At 38.8% G+C, this 21,922-nt stretch overlaps 1 protein-coding gene across 8 annotated transcripts in view; it reads right to left on the bottom strand.

The window, feature by feature from the left end:
• Positions 1 to 21,922, bottom strand: part of RAD51C (RAD51 paralog C) — an 89,607-nt gene that overhangs the window by 49,608 nt on the left and 18,077 nt on the right. For 3 of the 8 annotated variants that reach the window (XM_064582677.1, XM_064582674.1, XM_045889265.3), the window contains exons 5-7: positions 13,409 to 13,540; positions 5,126 to 5,192; positions 3,635 to 3,695 (exon numbers count right to left, since the gene is read on the bottom strand). In XM_064582677.1, the coding sequence (XP_064438747.1) occupies positions 3,635 to 3,695; positions 5,126 to 5,192; positions 13,409 to 13,540 (260 nt within the window). Of the gene's footprint in view, positions 1 to 3,632; positions 3,696 to 5,125; positions 5,193 to 10,445; positions 10,638 to 13,408; positions 13,541 to 21,922 lie in introns of those variants that run through there. The other 5 variants (XR_008507187.2, XR_010408535.1, XM_064582676.1 and 2 more) reach the window with 5 other exon arrangements.

Genomic DNA, 21,922 nt, shown 5'->3' on the forward strand with positions numbered 1-21,922 from the left:
TTCTGGTGAAAGATGGGGACTAGAGTATAAGATGGGACACTTAGGTTCAATTCTCAATATAGATTTGGCTAGTCAAGGTTTTTAGTTTTCTGCTCAAACTGGAAGTGTTCATTTTTATAATTATTTTTCCCCACTGTGAATTTGTTTTTGTCCTTTCAAGATAAACTAAATTTTAAAACACAAGATTTCATGGAACTTTAATGACTTAAAAGATAACTGGTTTCTTTTCTTTTTTTAAGATAACTGGTTTCAGGGGCGCCTGGTGGCTCAGTCGTTAAGCGTCTGCCTTCGGCTCAGGTCATAATCCCAGGGTGCTGGGATCGAGCCCCACATCGGGCTCCCTGCTCCATGGGAAGCCTGCTTCTCCCTCTCCCACTCCCCTTGCTTGTGTTCCCTCTCTTGCTGTCTCTCTCTGTCAAATTAATAAATAAAATCTTTAAAAAAAAAAAGATAACTGGTTTCAAACAATAAAGAACTATTTTAATTCTCTTAAATGAAGTCAATTTATTTTGATATAATAAAGTATGCATATTACTTATCATATATCCCCAGCCTGGGGGAAAAAAAAAGTCTGGAAAAAAAGGATTTTATCTAAAAAGGAGGATAAGAGCTATACTTTCAGATCTGCTGGCAATCAACACAATACTATAATTACATTGTAGAAACAGCAATTATAGGAAAAGAAACAGACTCTATTATAGAGTCAGCTATAAAATTTGGATACCACTATTTATTTCATAGAGTTATTTAGAAAATAAAATGAAATACTAATACACACACACACACACACAATGCTTAGCACAATAAAGGACAGTTAATAAAAATTCAATAAATGGTAGCTATGAATTACTCTTAATCTTTCTGGGCAGCCTTGGACTTCTCACTTCTATGTAGGTGTAGATCCTTCAAAGAGTTATTAAAGGGAATATATGAAATATTGTATATAAACTGCCCAGTTAAATACCTATCAAAAGCAAGCAGTCCTAAAAATGATAGTATGGGATATAAAAAAACTTATGGTACAGAGTTCCCCTAAATCTATCTAATTCAGGGCACCCAGGTGGCTCAGTTGGTTAAGTGTCTGCCTTTAGACCCTGATCCCAGGGTCCTGGGATGGAGCCCTGAATTGGGCTCCCCATTTGCAGGAAGCCTGCCTCTCCCTCTCCTCCCCATTCGTGCTCTCTCTTGCTCTCTCTCAAGAAAAAAATAAATAAAATCTTTTTTTTTAAGTCATTCTTTTTTTTTTTTTAAGATTTTATTTATTTATTTGACAGAGAGAGAAACAGCGAGAGAGGGAACACAAGCAGGGGGAGTGGGAGAAGCAGGCTTCCCACTGAGCAGGGAGCCCAATGTGTGGCTCGATCCCAGGACCCCGAGATCATGACCTGAGCCGAAGGCAGACGCTTAACAACTGAGCCACCCAGGCGCCCCTAAATAAATAAAATCTTAAAAAAAAATCTATCTACTGCAATGTCAGTGTTCAACACCATTCTCCAATTTCTTGGAAAGGATGAATAAGAAGCTGAAAGTCATAAAATGATTAACTCTAAAAAATAAGCATTATTTTCTGATCTCACGGGTACCTAACCAATGCTAACTTCTAGAATTTGACAAAGAAGGCAAACATCTTTTTTTTTTTTTTTTTAAGATTTTATTTATTTATTTGACAGAGAAAGAGAGAGCACAAGTAGGCAGAGTGGCAGGCAGAGGGAGAGGGAGAAGCGGGATCTCTGCTGAGCAGGGAGCTGGACGTGGGGCTCGATCCCAGGACCCCAGGATCATGACCTGAGCCGAAGGCAGCCGCTTAACCAACTGAGCCACCCAGGGGCCCCGCAAACATCTCCTTCTGATGAATGCATTAAAAGATGAAATATCTTGGGGTGCCTGAGTGGCTCAGTTGTTAAGCGTCTGCCTTTGGCTCAGGTCATGGTCCCAGGGTCCTGGGATCGAGCCCCGCATCAGGCTCCCTGATCAGCAGGAAGCCTTCTTCTCCCTCTCCCACTCCCCATGCTTGTGTTCCCTCTCTTGCTGTGTCTCTCTCTGCCAAATAAATAAAATCTTAAAAAAAAAAAAAGATGAAATATCTTGCTTTGTTCATATTATTTTTCTTATTTTTTTAGATGTATTCTATTAGTGAATATTTAATAGTAGAATAAGAGTGGACGACTACTACTATATACTAGTTCAAGGAGAATCCCTAAAAGCATTTGAACACTTTACAGAAAACCTAAATCCGGGAAAGTATGAGCAATATGTTCAAAAGATTCTCATATGGATAACTGTTGTCAAATCTTTACAATGGGGTGTATTGCTGAGGAAAGAATTCCTTTTGTGATCCAGAATACAATGACTTATTTAGAGAACTGGGGGATGGAAGTCAATCGTAAAGTACTATGTGTTATGAAAGGAAAAAGTTACCTGAGCTCTTTGGAAATGCTATTTTTTTTTAAAGATTTATTTATTTGAGAGAGAGAGAGAGTGCATGCATAAGCAGGCAGAGTGGTAGACAGAGGGAGAGGGAGAAGCAGGCTCCCTGCCAAGCAAAGAGCCCGATGCAGGGCTCAATCCCAGGACCCCAGGACCATGACCCTAGCTGAAGGCAGACACTCAACTGACTGAGACACCCAGGCGTCCCAAGGAAATGCTATTTTTAAAAGAGATACAAACAACATGAATTAGTTTAAAAAGATGTATGTAAGTGTAATAAATTCTGCTATGAGCTCAGAATAAGTAAAACCCAATTTGGTCAGGCATGATTTTTTTCAGTTTGGAGAAGAACAAATAAAATGTAGGTAAAGAACTAAGATAATATCACTGACCAGACCTGATATATATTTAAGCAACGCTTTATTCCATCTTTGCCCACACACTTTCTCAATTTCCCCCTTTCATTAAAGCATTTCCAAACCAAGTTCTTTCAGTTATACAAATTAATCTCAAAGCAGAGGGGCTGGCATAAATCTGACATTTCTAGAAGTGTAGAATAAAAGAGTCCACAGCTTTCATTTACCTATTTTAAAAAGAATGAAAGCTGGTTTGTTCACTTGCTCAGCAGCTTTAAAAACAAATACAAAGGTTTCATGCTGTCTTAGTTTTATTTTAAAGAACAATACTTGTGAAAGGCAGGTAACTGGATAACAAAAGGAGGATAGCAAAATGCAAAAGAAAACAAAAATAGACATAATTTCATACAAGAAATATATTAAGCAACTAAGAAAAGCCATCCTATTTTCCACATAAATTAGTCCTGAAGCTAACCTCAAGAAGTTTTCCTTTTGTCCTGATTTCATTCTTTTTTCAATCCCTTCTAGGAACACAGAGTACCCACCTCCTTCTTCAAGGCTAATGAATGGTACTTGATTTCAAAGAGCTTTAGAAGGTAGCATTCCTTGGCCCCCTACTCATTTCAGGTGCACCCCATCGTTTAAATATTCCAAAGAACTTCCTATGTTAGCTAAATGTGCAGTTTAACAACATGTTTCTATGTTTTCTCTTGGTGATGGAGGACAAGGCAACAAAAGCTTTCATTCATGAGGCACTGTAGATTTCATCCACTGGAGTAGATCTAAGAAAATATAACTGTTCAGTGTAATTTACCCAATATGCAGAATTATTAACTTGTTTCTATACTGACCTTTGCTTTTGGTCCCAATGAAAGATTAGCCGTATTGTAGCAGCATGTCCCCAACTCTCCCCTGGTGGGAACAAGAACAGAACAACTGTATACTGCCTTACTGACAAGGCTTTAAGTCTCTCAGAATGCCTCTGACCAAAACAGTTTTACTTTACCTAATACGAGAATATCCTTATACTTTTTTTTTTCCCCCACGTTCTCTGTGTAGTTTTATATATTCCAGTGTAAGAAAAATACCTGGCATGTTACTTGGACCAACTAAGAGGTCCATACCTGATGTCTATACGTAGGAGCCCAACCAAGAGATGCTGGAGCAGGAGTGGGATTGGTATTTACAGGGTGACTGTATATTGGGGAAAATGCAGGATGTAGGAAAGGCCACCTGGATTTGATCACCATACATTACATCATTAGTTTTTGATGTAGTGTTCCATGACTCATTGTTTGCGTATAACACCCAGTGCTCCATGCAGTACGTGCCCTCTTTAATACCCATCACCAGGCTAACCCATCCTCCCACTCCCCTCCCCTCTAGAACTCTCAGTTTGTTTCTCAGAGTCCATAGTCTCTCATGGTTCGTCTCCCCCTCTGATTTCGCCCCTTCATTTTTCCCTTCCTGCTATCTTCTTCTTTTTCTTTTTTAACATATAATGTATTATTTGTTTCAGAGGTACGGGTCTGTGATTCATCAGTCTTACACAATTCATAGTGCTCACCATAGCACATAACCTCCCAGAATATACTTATACTTTCAAAACCCCTTGTACATATGGGTAACATCCTGAGATTGTTAACAGATTTTTACCTATCTGTGGAAATATTGAGGATCATTATCCTTGATTTGCTTTCAGAAAACTTTATAGTTTGAGCCAACATTTTATCAATCTTCCATATCGTCAGACCTACTAACATATTTCTGGCTACCAGAAGAAAAGCAAAAACTCTGACAGAATATTCTTAAAGAATTTAGTAAAAGAAAAATCTCAAAGCATTGTGTCCTAACAAAACCATGACTGAGGTTAGAAAGAGTTATAAGTCTATTCATTGTAGTGTGATCTGTATTTAAACAGATTCACCCTTCCTCCTGCCTAAGACTTTCTGAGGGCAAGAGTCATCTTAATATTTATATGCTTGGTGCCTGAGACAATAGTTGCCACATAGTAGATGCTCAATAAATGGTTGTCAAATAACTGAAAGGATGAGTGGGTATCTAAAGGCACTGTGCTCCATACTAAGACTTATCAGTGAATAATCACATACAATCTCTGCTTTCATGGTGCTCACAGTACTCAACAAGCATCACATGAAAGAGGTAGAAAAAATGTGTTAAGTTAAAAATACTTATCTGGGGGCGCCTGTCTGGCTTGGTCAGAAGAGCATGTAATTCTTAATCTTGGGGTCGTGAATTCAAGCCCCATGTTGGTTGTTAAGATTACTTAAATAAATAAATAAACTTAAAAAAAAAAAAAACTTATCTAATTAACTACCCACCCAACGCAGGAACCAGCAAGGCCCGATTTCTATCAATCTTCGTTGTCATCTGATTAGTTAAAAGTACCTAAAAAAAAAAAAAAAAAAAGTGAGAAAATTAGGTGAATCTCTCCCCAAAATTATCAAGGAAACAATTCTGTGATTTTAGTGTTCTGAATACAATTTAAAGAAAAATTTATTTAGGTAATGAAAACTTTTCTGATAAACTTAATTTGCCCATAAGTTATCTGAAAACATGATTCTATTGAACATAAACATTTTTTTCTATTTTTTTTTTTTTAAGATTTTATTTATTTATTTGAGAGAGAGAATGAGAGAGAGAGAGCAGGAGAGGGGGGAGGGTCAGAGGGAGAAGCAGACTCCCCGCCGAGCAGGGAGCCCGATACGGGACTCGATCCTGGGACTCCAGGATCATGACCTGAGCTGAAGGCAGTCGCTTAACCAACTGAGCCACCCAGACGCCCGAACATAAACATTTTTAACAGACAAGAAAAATTGTGAAAATGAAAGAATAAAAATGTAACAGATAATAAATACATAAAGGTGTAAAGAGACCATGTATAAAAACTTCATAACTGGGAGCACTGGAAAAACCTCACTTTTATAATTTAAATTTTGGATAAGCCAACAGAAACCACCAGACCAGAGGCACCTTGGTGGCTCAGTCGGTTAAGCGTCTGCCTTCGGCTCAGGTCATGATCCCAGGGTCTTGGGATCAAGCCCTGTGCTGGGCTCCCTGCTCAGCCAGGAGTCTGCTTCTCCCTTTTTCTCTGCCTGCGTTCTGTCAAATAAATAAATAAAATCTTAAAAAAAAAAAAAAAAAAAAAAGAAACCACCAGACCAACAGCAGGAATATCAATAGTGGTGATAAATATTTATTGAGTACTTAATACATGCCAGAAACTATGCTAAGTGTTTTATGTGCATTATCTTATCTAGCCTTCACAATAACTCCATGAATGAGGTATTATTATTAATATTTTTTGATATTATTATTCCAGTTTAACACATGAGAAATCAGAAGCTTAGAAAGATTGAGTCTGGTGTTTTTGTTTTTGCTACCACTGTTGCCTCTCTAGAATATATTTAATCAAAAGAGTGTGGGGGCGCCTGGGTGGCTCAGTTGGTTAAGCGACTGCCTTCAGCTCAGGTCATGACCCTGGAGTCCCGGGATTGAGTCCCGCATCGGGCTCCCTGCTCAGCAGGGAGTCTGCTTCTCCTTCTGATCCTCCCCCTCAAAATGAAGGACAGTAATTTTAAAGTAGAGAAAAAGAGTGTTTAAGGCTGACTGAATACCGGGTGCCTGGGTGGCTCAGTCAGTTAAGCGACTGCCTTCGGCTCAGGTCATGATCCCAGGGTCCTGGGATCGAGTCCCACATCAGGCTCCCTGCTCTGTGGGAAGCCTGCTTCTCCCTCTCCCTGCCACTCCCCCTGCTTGTGCTCTCTATCTCTCTGACAAATAAATAAATAAAATCTTAAAAAAAAAAAAAAAAAGGCTGACTGAATACAGTAAAAGATTATTTGACACCTCCCAGCCCCAAATTCTCCAGAAAGAGTTATTTTAAATATTCTTCCAATACAGATCTTCCCTCCAGAAATATGACAGATACTACTGCAAGCTAACAGTGATAAAGAACTTCTATGAAAAGCAGTGAGAAAAGGTACCTACTCTGAAAAAGGCATCAGTTCCATAGGGAAACTGAGAAAGAAAAGGCTGTTTGGCTATTCCCACTGCACTGATAACATCCTAAAATTTTTGTTTTTGTCTACAAAGGAGAAATCTGTGCTCCATCTGGATTTCAATTAGGCACAAACTGGATGACATGACTTTCTTCTAGTTTCTCTTCCCTTAAGTGCCACAGTGTTTTCCCCATGTATTACCTCACATCAGGCATCTTAGAAAAAGCTAAGCAGGAATTTAAATTGGTAATTAACTGAAATATATGACTAACTGGCATCCCCAACACGCAGAATAATACCCTTTGCAGACTACCAAATGTTTAAGCTCTAGCAACTGGGATATTTATACCAACACTTTTTGGTTAGAGGCACACCATCCAATTCTAAACCATTAGGCACACACACAGCTTTTTAAAATTAAATGTAGACATTCAGTTCCTCAATAGCACTAACCATTTTTCAAGTGCTCAATAGCCATGCAATTGCTGTTATTAGACTGAGCATTTTCATCTTCCCAGAAAGTCCTATCAGACAGCACTGGTTTGGAGCATAGGTATCCCCTGCTTTTGAAAAGTTCCTGTTATGCCACTTCACTTGTATGAAAGACCTATGTTAGTACCTGTTTTTGCTAACCATAAGAAACCCAAAGAGGATTTTCACTTTTACGGGGGGGAAAAAAAAGTGAAAAGCAAATACAGTTTTCAGCATTTGTTTTGCAGAGAACCGCCATAGAGGCAGAGTGCACCCAGGCAGGGAGAGCAGCATCACCAAGCTCCTTCCCCTGGGAATGATACTCAGCATCTTAGCATCAAGCTGCCATAGCTTTGAACTGTGTCTGTGGGCATCTGTGCTCTATCTTGATTTGCTTTGTGCATTCATTAGCAACATCTGTCCTAAGATATCAGAAAAGATATATAAATGTAAATAGATGTACTGGCTTACTAACTGTTAAACATCCTAAAATCAGAATTTGCACTTTTAGCAATTACTTATAAAAGAATTACATGCCCTCTGCAAAAACATTGGGTTTACCATATGAAAGAATGAATCTTTAAAATAGTGAAGTAAATAATTGCAGGAAACAAACTGAGGGTTGCTGGAGTGGGGGGTGGGGTGGGAGGGATGGGGTGACTGGGTGATAGACACTGGGGAGGGTATGTGCTCTGGTAAGCGCTGTGAATTGTGCAAGACTGTTGAATCTTAGATCTGTACCTCTGAAACAAATAATGCAATATATGTTAAGGAAAAAAAAAAGAAGAAGGTAGCGGGAGGGGAAGAATGAAGCGGGGGAAATCGGAGGGGTAGACGAACCATGAGAGACGATGGACTCTGAAAAACAAACTGAGGGTTCAAGAGGGGAGGTGGGTGGGAGGATGGATTAGCCTGTTGGTGGGTATTGAGGAGGGCACATTCTGCATGGAGCACTGGGTGTTATGCACAAACAATGAATAATGGAACACTTCATCTAAAACTAATGATGTAATGTATGGGGATTAATATAAGAATAAAAAAAAATCACTTCTAAATTATGAACTTCATTGCTTTAAAAATACTTCCGTTACCCAAATGTCCTTCAATTGATGAATAAACAAAATGTGATATATTGAGAAAATGCAAAGTTAATCAGTCATAAAAAGGATACCGATATATGCTACAACATGGATGAATCTTGAAAACATTATGCTAAGTGAAAGAAGCCAGACATAAAAGACCATATATTGAATGATTCTATTTATATAAACCATCCAGAAAAGATGAACCTATACAGACAGAAAGCAGACTAATGGTTCTTAGGGGCTGATGAGAGGGTGCAATGGAGAGTGATGGCTAATGGGCACGGGATTTCATTTTGGGGTGATGGGAATGTTCTAATATTAGATAGTGATTGTTTCACAACTCTGCAAATATACTACAAACCACTGAACTGTACACATTAAAAGGGTGAATTTTATGATCTGTTAATTAAATCTCAATAAAGCTGTTAAAAAACAGTTCTGCTAATAATCAAATTAATGAATCTCTAAAAGGATTCTATCATAGTTTGGCAAAGATTTAAGACTCAAAGTTGGTAAAGATGTGGAAAAACAAGAATTCCCATTCATTTCTATAGAGAACATACTTTGGAACATGGTTTCTGAGAGTGATTTGATAATATATAACATAATATTTAAAAACAGAGATATCCGCCCCCAAAAAATAAGTAAATAAAAAAAGAGATATCCCTTTGACTTAATACTTTCAGAAATAACTGGATAAATGGACAAAAAGGCATATATAAAGTTGCTGACTGCAGTTTTTTATTTTTATTTTTATATATTTATTTATTTTAAAGATTTTACTTCTTCGTCAGGAGGGCGGGGGAGAGAGAGAACACAAGCAGGGGAAGGGGCAGGCTGAGGGAGAAGCAGGCTCCCCGCTGAGCAAGGAGCCCAATGCAGGACTCGATCCTACAACCCTGAGGTCATGACCCACGCCGAAGGCAGACGCTTAACCAACTGAACCACCCAGGCGTCCCGACTGCAGTTTTTTAAATGGTGAAAAACTGAAGCCAACTTTAAAGACAATAGGGGGGTGATTAAAAAACTATGCCATGAGGGGCGCCTGGGTGGCTCAGTTGGTTAAGCGACTGCCTTCAGCTCAGGTCATGATCCTGGAGTCCCAGGATCAAGTCCCGCGTTGGGCTCCCTGCTCGATGGGGAGTCTGCTTCTCCCTCTGACCCTCTCCCCTCTCATGCTCTATCTCATTCTCTCTTTCAAATAAATAAATAAAATCTTTAAAAAATAAAAAAATAAGAAACTATGCTATGAAAAAGTGCTCAACATCACTTGGCATCAGGGAAATACAAATCAAAACCACAATGAGATACCACATCACACCAGTCAGAATGGCTAAAATTAACAAGTCAGGAAACGACAGATGTTGGCAAGGATGCGGAGAAAGGGGAACCCTCCTACACTGTGGGTGGGAATGCAAGCTGGTGCAGCCACTCTGGAAAACAATATGGAGGTTCCTCAAAAATTGAAAATAGGGCTACCATATAACCCAGCAATTGCACTACTGGGTATTTACCCCAAAGATAAAAATGTAGTGATCCAAAGGGGCACATGCACCCCAATGTTTATAGCAGCAATGTCCACAACAGCCAAACTATGGAAAGAGCCCAGATGTCCATCAACAGATGAATGGATAAAGATGATGTGGTATATATATGCAATGGAGTATTATGCAGCCATCAAAAAATGAAATCTGCCATTTGCAATGATGTGGATGGAGCTAGAAGGTATTATGCTAAGCGAAATAAGTCAATCAGAGAAAGACAATTATATGATCTCAATGATGTAACTTGAGAAACAAGGCAGAGGATCATAGGGGAAGAGAGGAAAAAATGAAACAAGACAAAACCAGAGAGGGAGACAAACTGTAAGAGACTCTTAATCTCAGGAAACAAACTGAGGGTTGCTGGAGTGGAGGGGCGGTGGGAGGGATGGGGTGGCTGGGTGATGGACACTGGGGAGGGTATATGCTATGGTGAGCACTATGAATTGTGTAAGACTGATGAATCACAGACCTGTACCCCTGAAACAAATAATACTTTATATGTTAATAAAAGTAAATAAATTAAAAAAAACAACAACAAACCTATGCTATATTGGGACACCTGGGTGGCTCAGTCAGTTAGGCGTCTGCCTTCGGCTCAGGGCATGATCCCAGGGTCGTGGGATCGAGTCCCGCAACAGGCTCCCTGCTCAGCGGGAAGTCTGTTTCTCCTGTTCCTCTTCCTCCCCTCCTGCTCATGCTCTCTCTCTCGCTCTCTCTCTCTGACAATAAAATCTTTAAAAAACAAACAAAACAAAACTATGCTATAATCATACAATGGAACACTATATAAGCTGTATGGAAAAATGCTCACAATATATTAGTGAAAAACAACTGTTTTGTATAATAGCATGAATATGATCTTTAATTTTTTTTAATTTTACTTATTTATTTTTAAAAATTTTATTTATTTATTTGACAGAGAGAGACACAGCAAGAGAGGGAACACAAGCAGGGGGAGTGGGAGAAGGAGAAGCAGGTTTCCAGCAGAGCAGGGAGCCCGATGCGGGGCTCAATCCCAGGACCCTGGGATCATGACCCAAGCCGAAGGCAGACGCTTAACGACTGAGCCACCCAGGAGCCCTATTTTTTTTTTTAATATTTTATTTTTATTTATTTGACAGAGAGAGACAGCTAGAGAGGGAACACAAGCAGGGGGAGTGGGAGAGGGAAGCAGGCTCCCCTGCTGAGCAGAGAGCCCGATGCAGAGCTCGATCCCAGGACCCTGGGATCATGACCTGAGCCAAAGGCAGACACTTAATGACTGAGCCACCCAGGCGCCCCTGAGTATGATCTTTAAAAAAATATGGGGCGCCTGGGTGGCTCAGGCTCAGTCGGTTAAGCGTCTGCCTTTGGTTCAAGTCATGATCTCAGGGTCCTGGGATCGAGCCCCGCATTGGGCTCCCTCCTCAGCAGGAAGCCTGCTTCTCCCTTTCCCATTCCCCCCGCTTGTGTTCCCTCTCTCGCTGTCTTTCTGTCAAATAAGTAGATAAAATCTTAAAAAAAAAAAAAAAAAAAAAAAAAAAGAGGGGCACCTGGGTGGCTCAGTCAGTTAAGAGTCTGCCTTCGGCTCAGGTCATGATCCCAGGGTCCTGGGATCGAGCCCCGCATTGGGCTCCCTGCTCGGCAGGAAGCCTGCTTCTCTCTCTCCCACTCCCCCTGCTTGTGTTCCCTCTCCCGCTGTGTCTCTCTCTGTCAAATAAATAAAATCTTTAAAAAAAAAAAAGAAAAAAATCTTAAAAAAAAAATATGTGTATATAGGGGTGCCTGGCTGACTCGGTAGAGCATGCAACTCTTGATCTCAGGGTTGTTGAGTTCAAGCCCCATGTTGGGTGTACAGATTACTTTAAAATAAAAATAAAAACTTAAAAAACTTAGTAAGTTTGGAAAAATAGGTACACCAAACTCAAGAATAATTATCTCTGGGTAACAGATACTTCACTTTCTACACTTTTGATTGTTTAGAACTTCTTTTACAGAAAGTATATATAAAATTGTGAAATGTATTTATTATCAAAAGTCCTAAATGCTTCTATACATGGTAACTGGGAAATTTAAAAAATCAAGCAAAGAAGAATTTATAAAGAGGGAAAAGTATGCCCTCAACCCCACAAAATCCTATTTCTATAAGTAGTCATTATGAACATTTTGATCCTTTCAGATCTTTTTGTTGATATATAAAAGTATAAATGCACATATATAATTTTTATTTTTCTCAGAAATGGGATCACATAAAATATATTATTATGTGACTTGAATCTTTTCACTTAATCATATATCTGGACATATCTTGTTCTGTGTTAGTACATGTATATTTACGTTACTCTTCTTAAACACTGCATAGTATTCCATGTTACTGTTTAGATTACTTTTTTAATCAGAAAAGATAAAGCTATTTCTATTCAACAAACAAAACGAAACTTAAAAACAATGCAACCCATTAGTCTTGAGTGCCCCCTACTGGGGGCTCCTCATAGATATTAACAGATGCTAAATTACAAATTAATACAAGAAATAATTCAAACATAGGACACTATGCTTTTCAATATATGGCAAAAAAAAAAATCTAAAAACTCAAAAGAAAAGATATTTTGAAATGATTTTATTGAGGAGTTCTTTATCTACTTATGCTATATTACAGATATGTACAAAGGACTCTCTAATCAGGGTAAATACAAGAAAATCAAGTTAAGTGGCTTGATCTTTTCCCATCTCCCTCCTGGACAAGTGTGTGTATTGGTGTGATAAGTGGCACGGGGTTGTACAGTGGAAAGTGACGACAAATATGCAGTTAAAAAAAAGTCATTACCTCACTCCTTTCTGTCTCGTCACTTCCGAACTTATCTTTATATCTGACCTCACATTTCAAATCTAGAAGAGTCAGCTCTACCTCCAAACATCTACGTTGTTCACACTATGTAATTTTTCTATCTGAGTCTGTGATTATACAACATGTAATAATAAAAGACCCAGAGTAAAAGAAAAATGGGGATGTTAGAAGAGCTTACCCGAAAAACATCAAATATTACATTAAAAAAAACCCAACATTGCAATTACCAAAGGTGGCATTTCTTTATCAAACAAGTCCATTTTCAAATATGGCATCCTGATTATGCTTGTTATTTTCTAGGAAAACTAATATACAACACTTATGACTGGAATTTTTTTTTTTTTTTAAAGGTTTTATTTATTTCACAGAGACACAGCGAGAGAGGGAACACAGCAAGGGGAGTGGGAGAGGGAGAAGCAGGCCTCCCACTCAGCAGGGAGCCCAATGCGGGGCTTGATCCCAGGACCCTGGGATCATGACCTGAGCCGAAGGCAGACGCTTAACGACAGCCACCCAGGCGCCCCTGGAATTAATTTTTTAAAAATATCAAACAAAGACCATTCAAAACTGTCTGTATTATGTGCTTTTAGTCAAATTCTATTCAGCTATTTCTAAACATTAATATTTTATACAAGTTTGACTTTATTATAAAATTCTCTTGGCTAATAATACTTACAGCTAATCTGTGGCTATTTGCAAGGCTGATCATTTGCTGGGCTAGGCCATTTAGTAATCGAGTACGAAGGGACAGGTCATCTAGGTCATGACGAAAAGGAAAAGCAATACCATCCACTATCACTAATCGAACCTAAATACAGAAGAGATAATGATATTAGGTTTGGTATTAAAAATAAAATTAAAAAAATGACATCCCAAAAGCATGTTCATTCCAGGAAAAAAAAATCCTTAAAATCCAGAGTTATATTTCTAACTCTCCAAAATAAATCTATTCACCCAAAGCTTTCTGCATTAATCACCAAAAGTTAAAATGTACTCGTTTGATAATTTATCAACTTTAAACAGTAATTCAACATAAAGAAGCAATTAGAATTTTCTTATAATTTACCACTATACACAATCTTTACAGAGGCATTTTACACTGATAAAAAGCACTTCTGAAGTCTTAGTAAAACAAATTCTTCAATATTTCAATTTTACCTTCAAGATTTTTATGTTTTTTTTATTTAAAGATTTTATTTATTTATTTGAGAGAGAGAGAGATAATGAGAGCAGGAACACAAGCAGGGGGAGTGGGAGAGGGAGAAGCAGGCTTCCTGCCGAGCAGGGAGCCTGATGTGGTACTCGATCCCAGGACCCTGGGATCATGACCTGAGCCAAAGGCAGATGCTTAACGACTGAGCCACCCAGGCGCCCCTAAGATTTTTATGTTTTAAAAAACTCTTCAAATATTAAATTATTATATCTTCTTCAAAAACTTCAAAATCTTGGTATACTTTTCTTCCTTAATTTTAAATATACTATAAGGCAACTGATCATTACAGAATCTGTTATAATATAGAATTCAGCAACTGATTGAATTCCAATCAAGAAGGTTCACTTACAGATGATAAACATTTTCATGACAGTTCCATTTCTTTTTTTTTAAAGATTTTATTTATTTATTTGACAGAGAGAGATATAGGGAGAGCAGGAACACAAGCAGGCGGAGTGGGAGAGGGAGAAGCAGGCTTCCTGCCGAGCAGGGAGCCTGATGTGGTACTCGATCCCAGGACCCTGGGATCATGACCTGAGCCAAAGGCAGATGCTTAACGACTGAGCCACCCAGGCGCCCATGAGAGTTGCATTTCTAATATAATCCAAATAATGGCTCCTACAATGACGTCAGAGTAATATATAAACCTCACATCCAAGAACAAACAGAATTTGGATATAAACCAGAAAAACCCTGTAAGATTATTTTTCTACCTAATAGGAATTAGGCTAAAGAAGAGAATTTGATGACACCATGTCTAAGTAACCCATTTTTGCATCTTTTATTATTCATTCCTTCATTCAGCATTATTGATACCTACTATATGTTAGTCACTGTTGCAGGCAGTAGGGAACAAGAGAAAAGGTCCCTGCTTTCTTGGAGTTTATGTTCTAGTGGCGTAAAGGACAATTAACATGCAAACAAATACGAGTAATTTCTGATAATGATAGGAGTTATGAAGAAGTGAAACTGTGTGAAATGATGATGAATATGTAGGTGATAAAGTAGAGGAAGGCTAACTTAGACTAGATGTAAGGGAAGGCATCAATGAAACGGGAGGCAACAGAAGAACCGAGTCCTGGATAAGGACCTCTAGAAGGGAAAGAAAGACCACATACAAGGAAATATGTTTGTGTATGGTGACACACGGTAACTAGACATATTGTACGGATTCTTTTATAATGTGTAAAAATATCAAGTCACTATGATGTACAACTGAAACAGGATATTGTACATCAATTATACTTCAATTAAAAAAAATGCACCTTTGGGTGCGTGGGTGGCTCAGTTGGTTAAGCGACTGCCTTCAGCTCAGGTCATGATCCTGGAGTCCCGGGATCGAGTCCCACATCAGGCTCCCTGTTCAGCAGGGAGTCTGCTTCTCCCTCTGACCCTCCTCCCTCTCATGCTCTCTGTCTCTCATTCTCTCTCTCGCAAATAAAATCTTAAAAAAAAAAAAAAAAATTAAAAAAACAAAACAAAACAAAACAAACGCATCTTTGTTGTTTCACTTTCATCACACTTGTTAACATAAACAAAAATATCAACCAGCCTTCATGTTAAAACAGTACTTGATCATCACGAGAGGAGCAACTTCTTTTGAACTGGACAGCAATCCAGTGCTCACTGGTAGCATGATTTTGCCATAGGTCAGATATGGATACATAAGTTTAGCAAAATTAAAATCAAGGTAAACCTCATATGCTGGTGGTAAGAATGTAAAACTCTTCAGCAACTATGAAAAAACAGTTCAGTGGTTCCTCAAAAAATTAAACAGTATTACCACATGACCCAGCAATTTCACTTCTAGGTCATGCACCAAAGAACTAAAAAATGGTACTAAAACAAATGTATGTACATACATGTTCATAGCAGCCACAATTCACAATAATCAAAAGGTAGAAACAGCCCAAATCAACAGATGAAAGGATTAAACAGACTGACGTATACATACAACAGAGTATTATCCTACCATAAAAAGGAATGAAGTACAGATACAAGCTACAAAGCAGATGAATTTTGAACATATTATGCTAAGTGAAAGAGCCAGACCAAAAAGATCACATATATGATTCCATTTATATGCAATATCCAAAATAAGTAAATCCATAGAGACAGAATACAGATTGGTGGTTGCCAGGGTCTTTGCAGGGAGGGAGAAAAGGGAGCAACTCCTTAAAGGGTATGAATTTCCTTTTAGGGTGATAAAAGCATTTTGGAACTAGAGGTAGTGATTATCAACATTGTAAATGTACTAATTGTACTGAATTGTTTAAGTTTTTTTTTTTTAAAGATTTTATTTATTTATTTGACAGAGAGAGCACAGCAGGGGGAGGAGAGGGAGAAGCAGACTCCCCACCAAGCAGGGAGCCCGATGCAGGACTTGATCTCAGGACTCTGGGATCATGACGCGAGCTGAAGGCAGATGCTTAACCACACTGAGCCACCCAGGCACCCCTGAATTGTTCGCTTTTAAATGGTAAATCTTGGAGGCGCCTGGGTGGCTCACTCGGTTAAGAGTCTGCCTTTGGCTCAGGTCGTAATCTCGGGGTCCTGGGATTGAGCCAAGCCACCATTCAGTCCGGTTCCCTGCTCAGCAGGAAGTCTGCTTCTCCCTCTCCCTTCCCCTCCCACTTGTGTGCATGTGCATGTGCTCTCTCTCTCTCAAATAAATGGAATCTTTTTTTTTTTAAGATTTTATTTATTTGACAGACAGAGACACAGCGAGAGAGGGAACACAAGCAGGGGGAGTGGGAGAGGGAGAAGCAGGCTCCCCGCGGAGCAGGGAGCCTGATGTGGGACTCGATCCCTGGACCCTGCGATCATGACCTGAGCCAAAGGCAGACGCTTAACAACTGAGCCACCCAGGCACCCTCAAATAAACGGAATCTTAAATCTCAAATAAACGGTGAATTATCTTATGTGAAATTAACCTCAACAAAAAAACCAAATCAATGAAAGCTTTCTATAAGACCCAGTTGGCTACACAAATTTACAATAAAAAGTATCACATGTTTTATTATTATTTGTAAATGGTGTGCTATACATCTTTTATATCAGCAACTTTATAATAAACTTATGTACGTATATATGTGCATACACTTTTTTTCCTGGAAAGCCAGTCACTAAACATTTACCAGCATACCAATTAAGAGGTAAGAAGAATCAGATCATGTGTGTGTGTATGTGTGTATTTATTCATTTACACATTCATTCAGTGGTTCCCAAAGGCCAGAAAGTGATAGGATGATACATACAAATTGTTGACAGAGAAAATACTGTCACAACCAAAAATTGTGTATCTGGCAAAAGCATTCTTCGAAAATAAAGCAGAAATTAAGACATTTCCAGGTGTCTGAGTGGCTCAGTTGGCTGAGCGCCCGACTACTGGTCTCAGCTCAGGTCTTGATCTCCGGGTCATGAGTTGAAGCCCCATGCTGGGCTCCAATTAAAAAAAAATTAAGGGCGCCATCTAACACAAAGCCTATTTTATAATAAAGCACCAAATCTCTCATATAATTTACTGAATACTGTACTAAAAGTGAAAAATAGAATGGTTATATAGGTACAGAATGGCTGTAAGCGTATTGCTTGTTTACCCTCATGATTGCATGGCTGATTGAAAGCTGTGGCTCACTGCAAGAGTACTACACTGAATATCACTAGCCTAGGAAAAGATCAAAATTCAATGTACAGTTTTTACTGAATACGTATCACTTTTGCACCATTGTAAAATAAAAAAACTTGGGGCACCTGTGTGGCTCAGTGGGTTAAGCATCTGCCTTCGACTCAGGTCATGATCCCAGGGTCCTGGGATCGAGCCCCGCGTTGGGCTCCCTGCTCAGTGGGGAACCTGCTTCTCCCTCTCCCTCTGCCACTCCCCCTGCTTGTGCGTGCACTCGCGCGCTCTTTCTCTCTCTGTCAAATAAATAAATAAAATCTTTAAAAATAATAAATAAAATAAAATAAAATAAAAATAAAATAAATAAAATAAAAAACTTTTAAGTCGAATCATCCTAAGTCACAGACTTAGGCAGAGATTGGCAGAATGGATTTTTTTTTTATATATTTTTTTATTCTTATGTTAATCCCCATACATTACATCATTAGTTTTAGATGAAGTGTTCCATGATTCATTGTTTGTGCACAACACCCAGTGCTCCATGCAGAATGTGCCCTCCTCAATACCCACCACCAGGCTAACCCATGGCAGAATGGATTTTAAAAAATGATCTAACTATAGGCTTTCTGCAAGAGACTCATTTTATTTATTTTTTTCTTTAAAGATTTATTTATTTATTTATTTGAGAGAGAGAATGAGAGATAGCACGAGAGGGAAGATGGTCAGAGGGAGAAGCAGACCCCCTGCCAAGCAGGGAGCCCGATGCGGGACTCGATCCCGGGACTCCAGGATCATGACCTGAGCCGAAGGCAGTCGCCCAAGCAACTGAGCTACCCAGGCGCCCCGCAAGAGACTCATTTTAGATCCAAAGAAACAAATAAGTGGGGCACCTGGCTGGCTCATTTGGAGGAGCATGCGACAACTGATCTCGGGGTCATGAGTTTGAGCCCCACATTGTGTGTAAATATTACTTACATAAAACTTAAAAACAAAACAAAGATACAAATAAGAATGAAAGGATGGAAAAAGATATTCCCTGCAAACAGTAACCAGAATAGAGCTGTAGTGGCTATACTAGTATCAGATAAAAGACACTTCAAAAGGGGCGCCTGGGTGGCTCAGTCGTTAAGTGTCTGCCTTCGGCTCAGGTCATGATCCCAGGGTCCTGGGATCGAGTCCCGCATCGGGCTCCCTGCTCTGCGGGGAGCCTGCTTCTCCCTCTCCCACTCCCCCTGCTTGTGTTCCCTCTCTCGCTGTGTCTCTCTCTGTCAAATAAATAAAATCTTTAAAATAAAAAGTTTTATTAAAAAAAAAAAGACTTCAAGAGAAAACTTGTTACAAGAGACAAAGAAGGGTAAAAATAAATAATAATTTATATAATATAAAAATTGTATAATAATAAAAGGTTCAGTTCAGCAAGAAGATATAGCAATTATATGCTGTGATGGCAACTGCAGAACCTCCTCCCCAGCTGCTCCCCAGCATCCTGACTCACCCACCACCTGCCTGCTCACCAATAAAGGTTGACCCATAAAAAGAAAAAAAGAAAGAAAAGAAACAGATATATAAATATATATAAAACACTCCACTCAATAGCAGATTACACATTCTTCTCAAATGCACATGGAACATTTTCCTGGATAGACCTAGATGTTAGGTAACAAAATAAGTCTCAATAAATGTATAAACATGGAATCTTATATAAAGTATCTTCTCTGACCAGAATATAATGGAATTAGAAACAAACATCAGAAGGAAATTTGGAAAATTCACAAATATATAGAAATTAAACAAGACACACTTTTTTTTTTTTTAAGTGATTTCTACACCCAACATGGGGCTCACACACCACCCCAAGAGCACTTGGCTGGCTCAGTTGGAAGAGCATGGGACTCTTGATCTTGGGGTCATGAGTTCAAGTCTCACATTGGGTATAGCGATTACTTAAATAAACTTAAAAAAAAAAAAAAAAACCACCAAAATAACAACAAAAAACTCACAACCCTGAGATCAAGAGTCACATGCTCTATCAACTGAGCCAGCCAGGTAACCCTAAACAACACATTCTTAAATAATGAATGAGTCAAAGAAGACATTACAAGGGAAATTAGAAAACACTTAAAGATGAATGAATATAAAAACACAATAATACCAAGTTATAAAATACAGTGTAAGAAGTGCTCCATAGGAAATGTAGAGCTCTAAACAACTATATTTTAAAAGACAGAAAGAAAGGAAGAAAGATCTCAGACCAATATCCAAAACTTGGACCTTAAGGAACTAGAAAAAAGAAGAGCAAACTAAACTCAAAGAAGGCAAAACAAAAGAAGTAATAAAAATTAGGTGGAGGGGCACCTGGGTGGCTCAGTCGTTAAGTGTCTGCCTTCAGCTCAGGTCATGATCCCAGAGTCCTGGGATCGAGTCCCACATCGGGCTCCCTGCTTCTCCCTCTCCCACTCCCCCTGGCTTGTGTTCCCTCTCTCGCTATGTCTCTTTCTGTCAAAAAAATAAAATCTTAAAAAAAAAAGAAAACTACAGACCAATTACAGATACAAAAATCCTCAACAAAATACTACCAAATGGAATCCTGCAGCATATTAAAAGAACTTATACAATAGTGTCTGGCCAAAGTAGACTCAATAAATATTTGGTGAATAAATAAATGTGCAAGCCACAAAAAAAAAAAAAAAAAAAAAAGCAGATCTATATTCTCATTTTCTTTTGGTGACTAAAGAAATGCTGGACAATTATTTCAAAATTTATAACCCAATAATTCACCTAGTGGAAAATATATGAAATATAGTCGTATATTAATTAAATTTAATTGAATTATGTGGCACCCGGTTGGCTCAGTCAGTGCAGCATCTGACTCTTAATCTCAGGGTTGAGTTTGAACCCTATGCTGGGTGTAGAGATTACTTAAAAATAAAACTTTTTTTTTTAAAGGATTTATACCATGATTAAATCTACAGATTCAATATAATCTCTATCAAAATTCCAACTGCATTTCTGCAGAAATAAGTAAGACTCCATTCATATGGATCAAATTCAGATGGAATTGCAAGGGGCCCTGAATAGCCAAAACAATCTTGAAAATAACTCATATGGTCAAAAAAAAAAAAAAGAAAAGAAAAGAAAATAACTCATATGTCCCAATTTCAGAACATACTATGAAGCTACTAATCAAAACTGTGTGATACTGGCATAGAACAGACATGTACATTAATAGAGTCCAGAAATTAACCCACACATCTATGGTCAACGGATTTGCAACAAGGATGCCAAGCCCATTCAATGGGGAAAGAGTAGTCTTTTCAACAAATGGTGCTGGAACAACTGGATGTCTGCATACAAAATGAAGTTGGACACTTACTTCAGACTGTGTATAAAAAATTAACCCAAGTATTAAAGTTCCAAATAAAAAAGTTAAGCTATTAAACTGATTGGAGTTCAGGACATGCTACCCCAAAATTTGGCCCCTTGGCATACTGAGTATCTTTTTAGCTATTTATTTGAGAGAGACAGTGAGCATGCACATGCATGGGGGAGGGGCAGAGAGAGAGAGAAGCAGATGCCCTACTAAGCGCGAAGGCCGACAAGGGACTTGACACAGGGCTCCATCTTACAACCCTGAGACCGGACACTGAGCCACCCAGGTGCCCCGGCATACTGAATACCTTAAGTAGAAGTTTGAGAAAACAACAGAAGCAGGAAGATCAATTTGACCTCCTAGTCTCTCTCTTCTTCCCAGAAAGCAGGAGATAAATCTCCTGTGTGAAAGGTACCCTCCCTCTATCAGGAAAAAAGGAGACGCCCTATCACGAGAGACAGGGAATTTAGGGTTGAGAAGGTATATAAACAAACCTTGTTAATTATCTTACAAATTACTACATAATTTACCACCTCTAGCCCAAACCCCTTTGTCTTATCAATTCTTCACAAATTTACTGTTTTTGCCTAAAAGATATAAAAGCTTCCTGTTCTAGTCACTTCTTTGGGTTTTTATTGTCTTGTAGAAGGCTCCCATGTATATATAAAAGTTCAGTAAAATGTGTGTGATTTTCTCCTGTTATGCTCCCTGTCAGTTTAATTTTCAGACCCAGCCAGAGACCGTAAGAGGGTTGAGGAAAACTTTTTCCTCCCCTATAAAATCTTAGAAGTAAATTTTCATGATATTGGATTTAGCAAAGAAAAAGAGTGAATGAGTGAGAGAGAGAGAGAGGCGTGCTTGGGTGGCTCAGTAGGTTAAGCATCTGCCTTCAGCTCAGCTCATGATTCCAGGGTCCTGGGATTGAGTCCCGTATCGGGCTCCCTGCTCAGTGGAGAACCTGCTTCTCCCTCTGCCTGCCACTCCC

This window comes from Mirounga angustirostris, unplaced genomic scaffold, assembly GCF_029215605.1.
Source record: "Mirounga angustirostris isolate CCGP_5_RB_7025 unplaced genomic scaffold, mMirAng1.0.hap1 SCAF_17, whole genome shotgun sequence".
Taxonomy (NCBI): Eukaryota; Metazoa; Chordata; class Mammalia; order Carnivora; family Phocidae; genus Mirounga; species Mirounga angustirostris.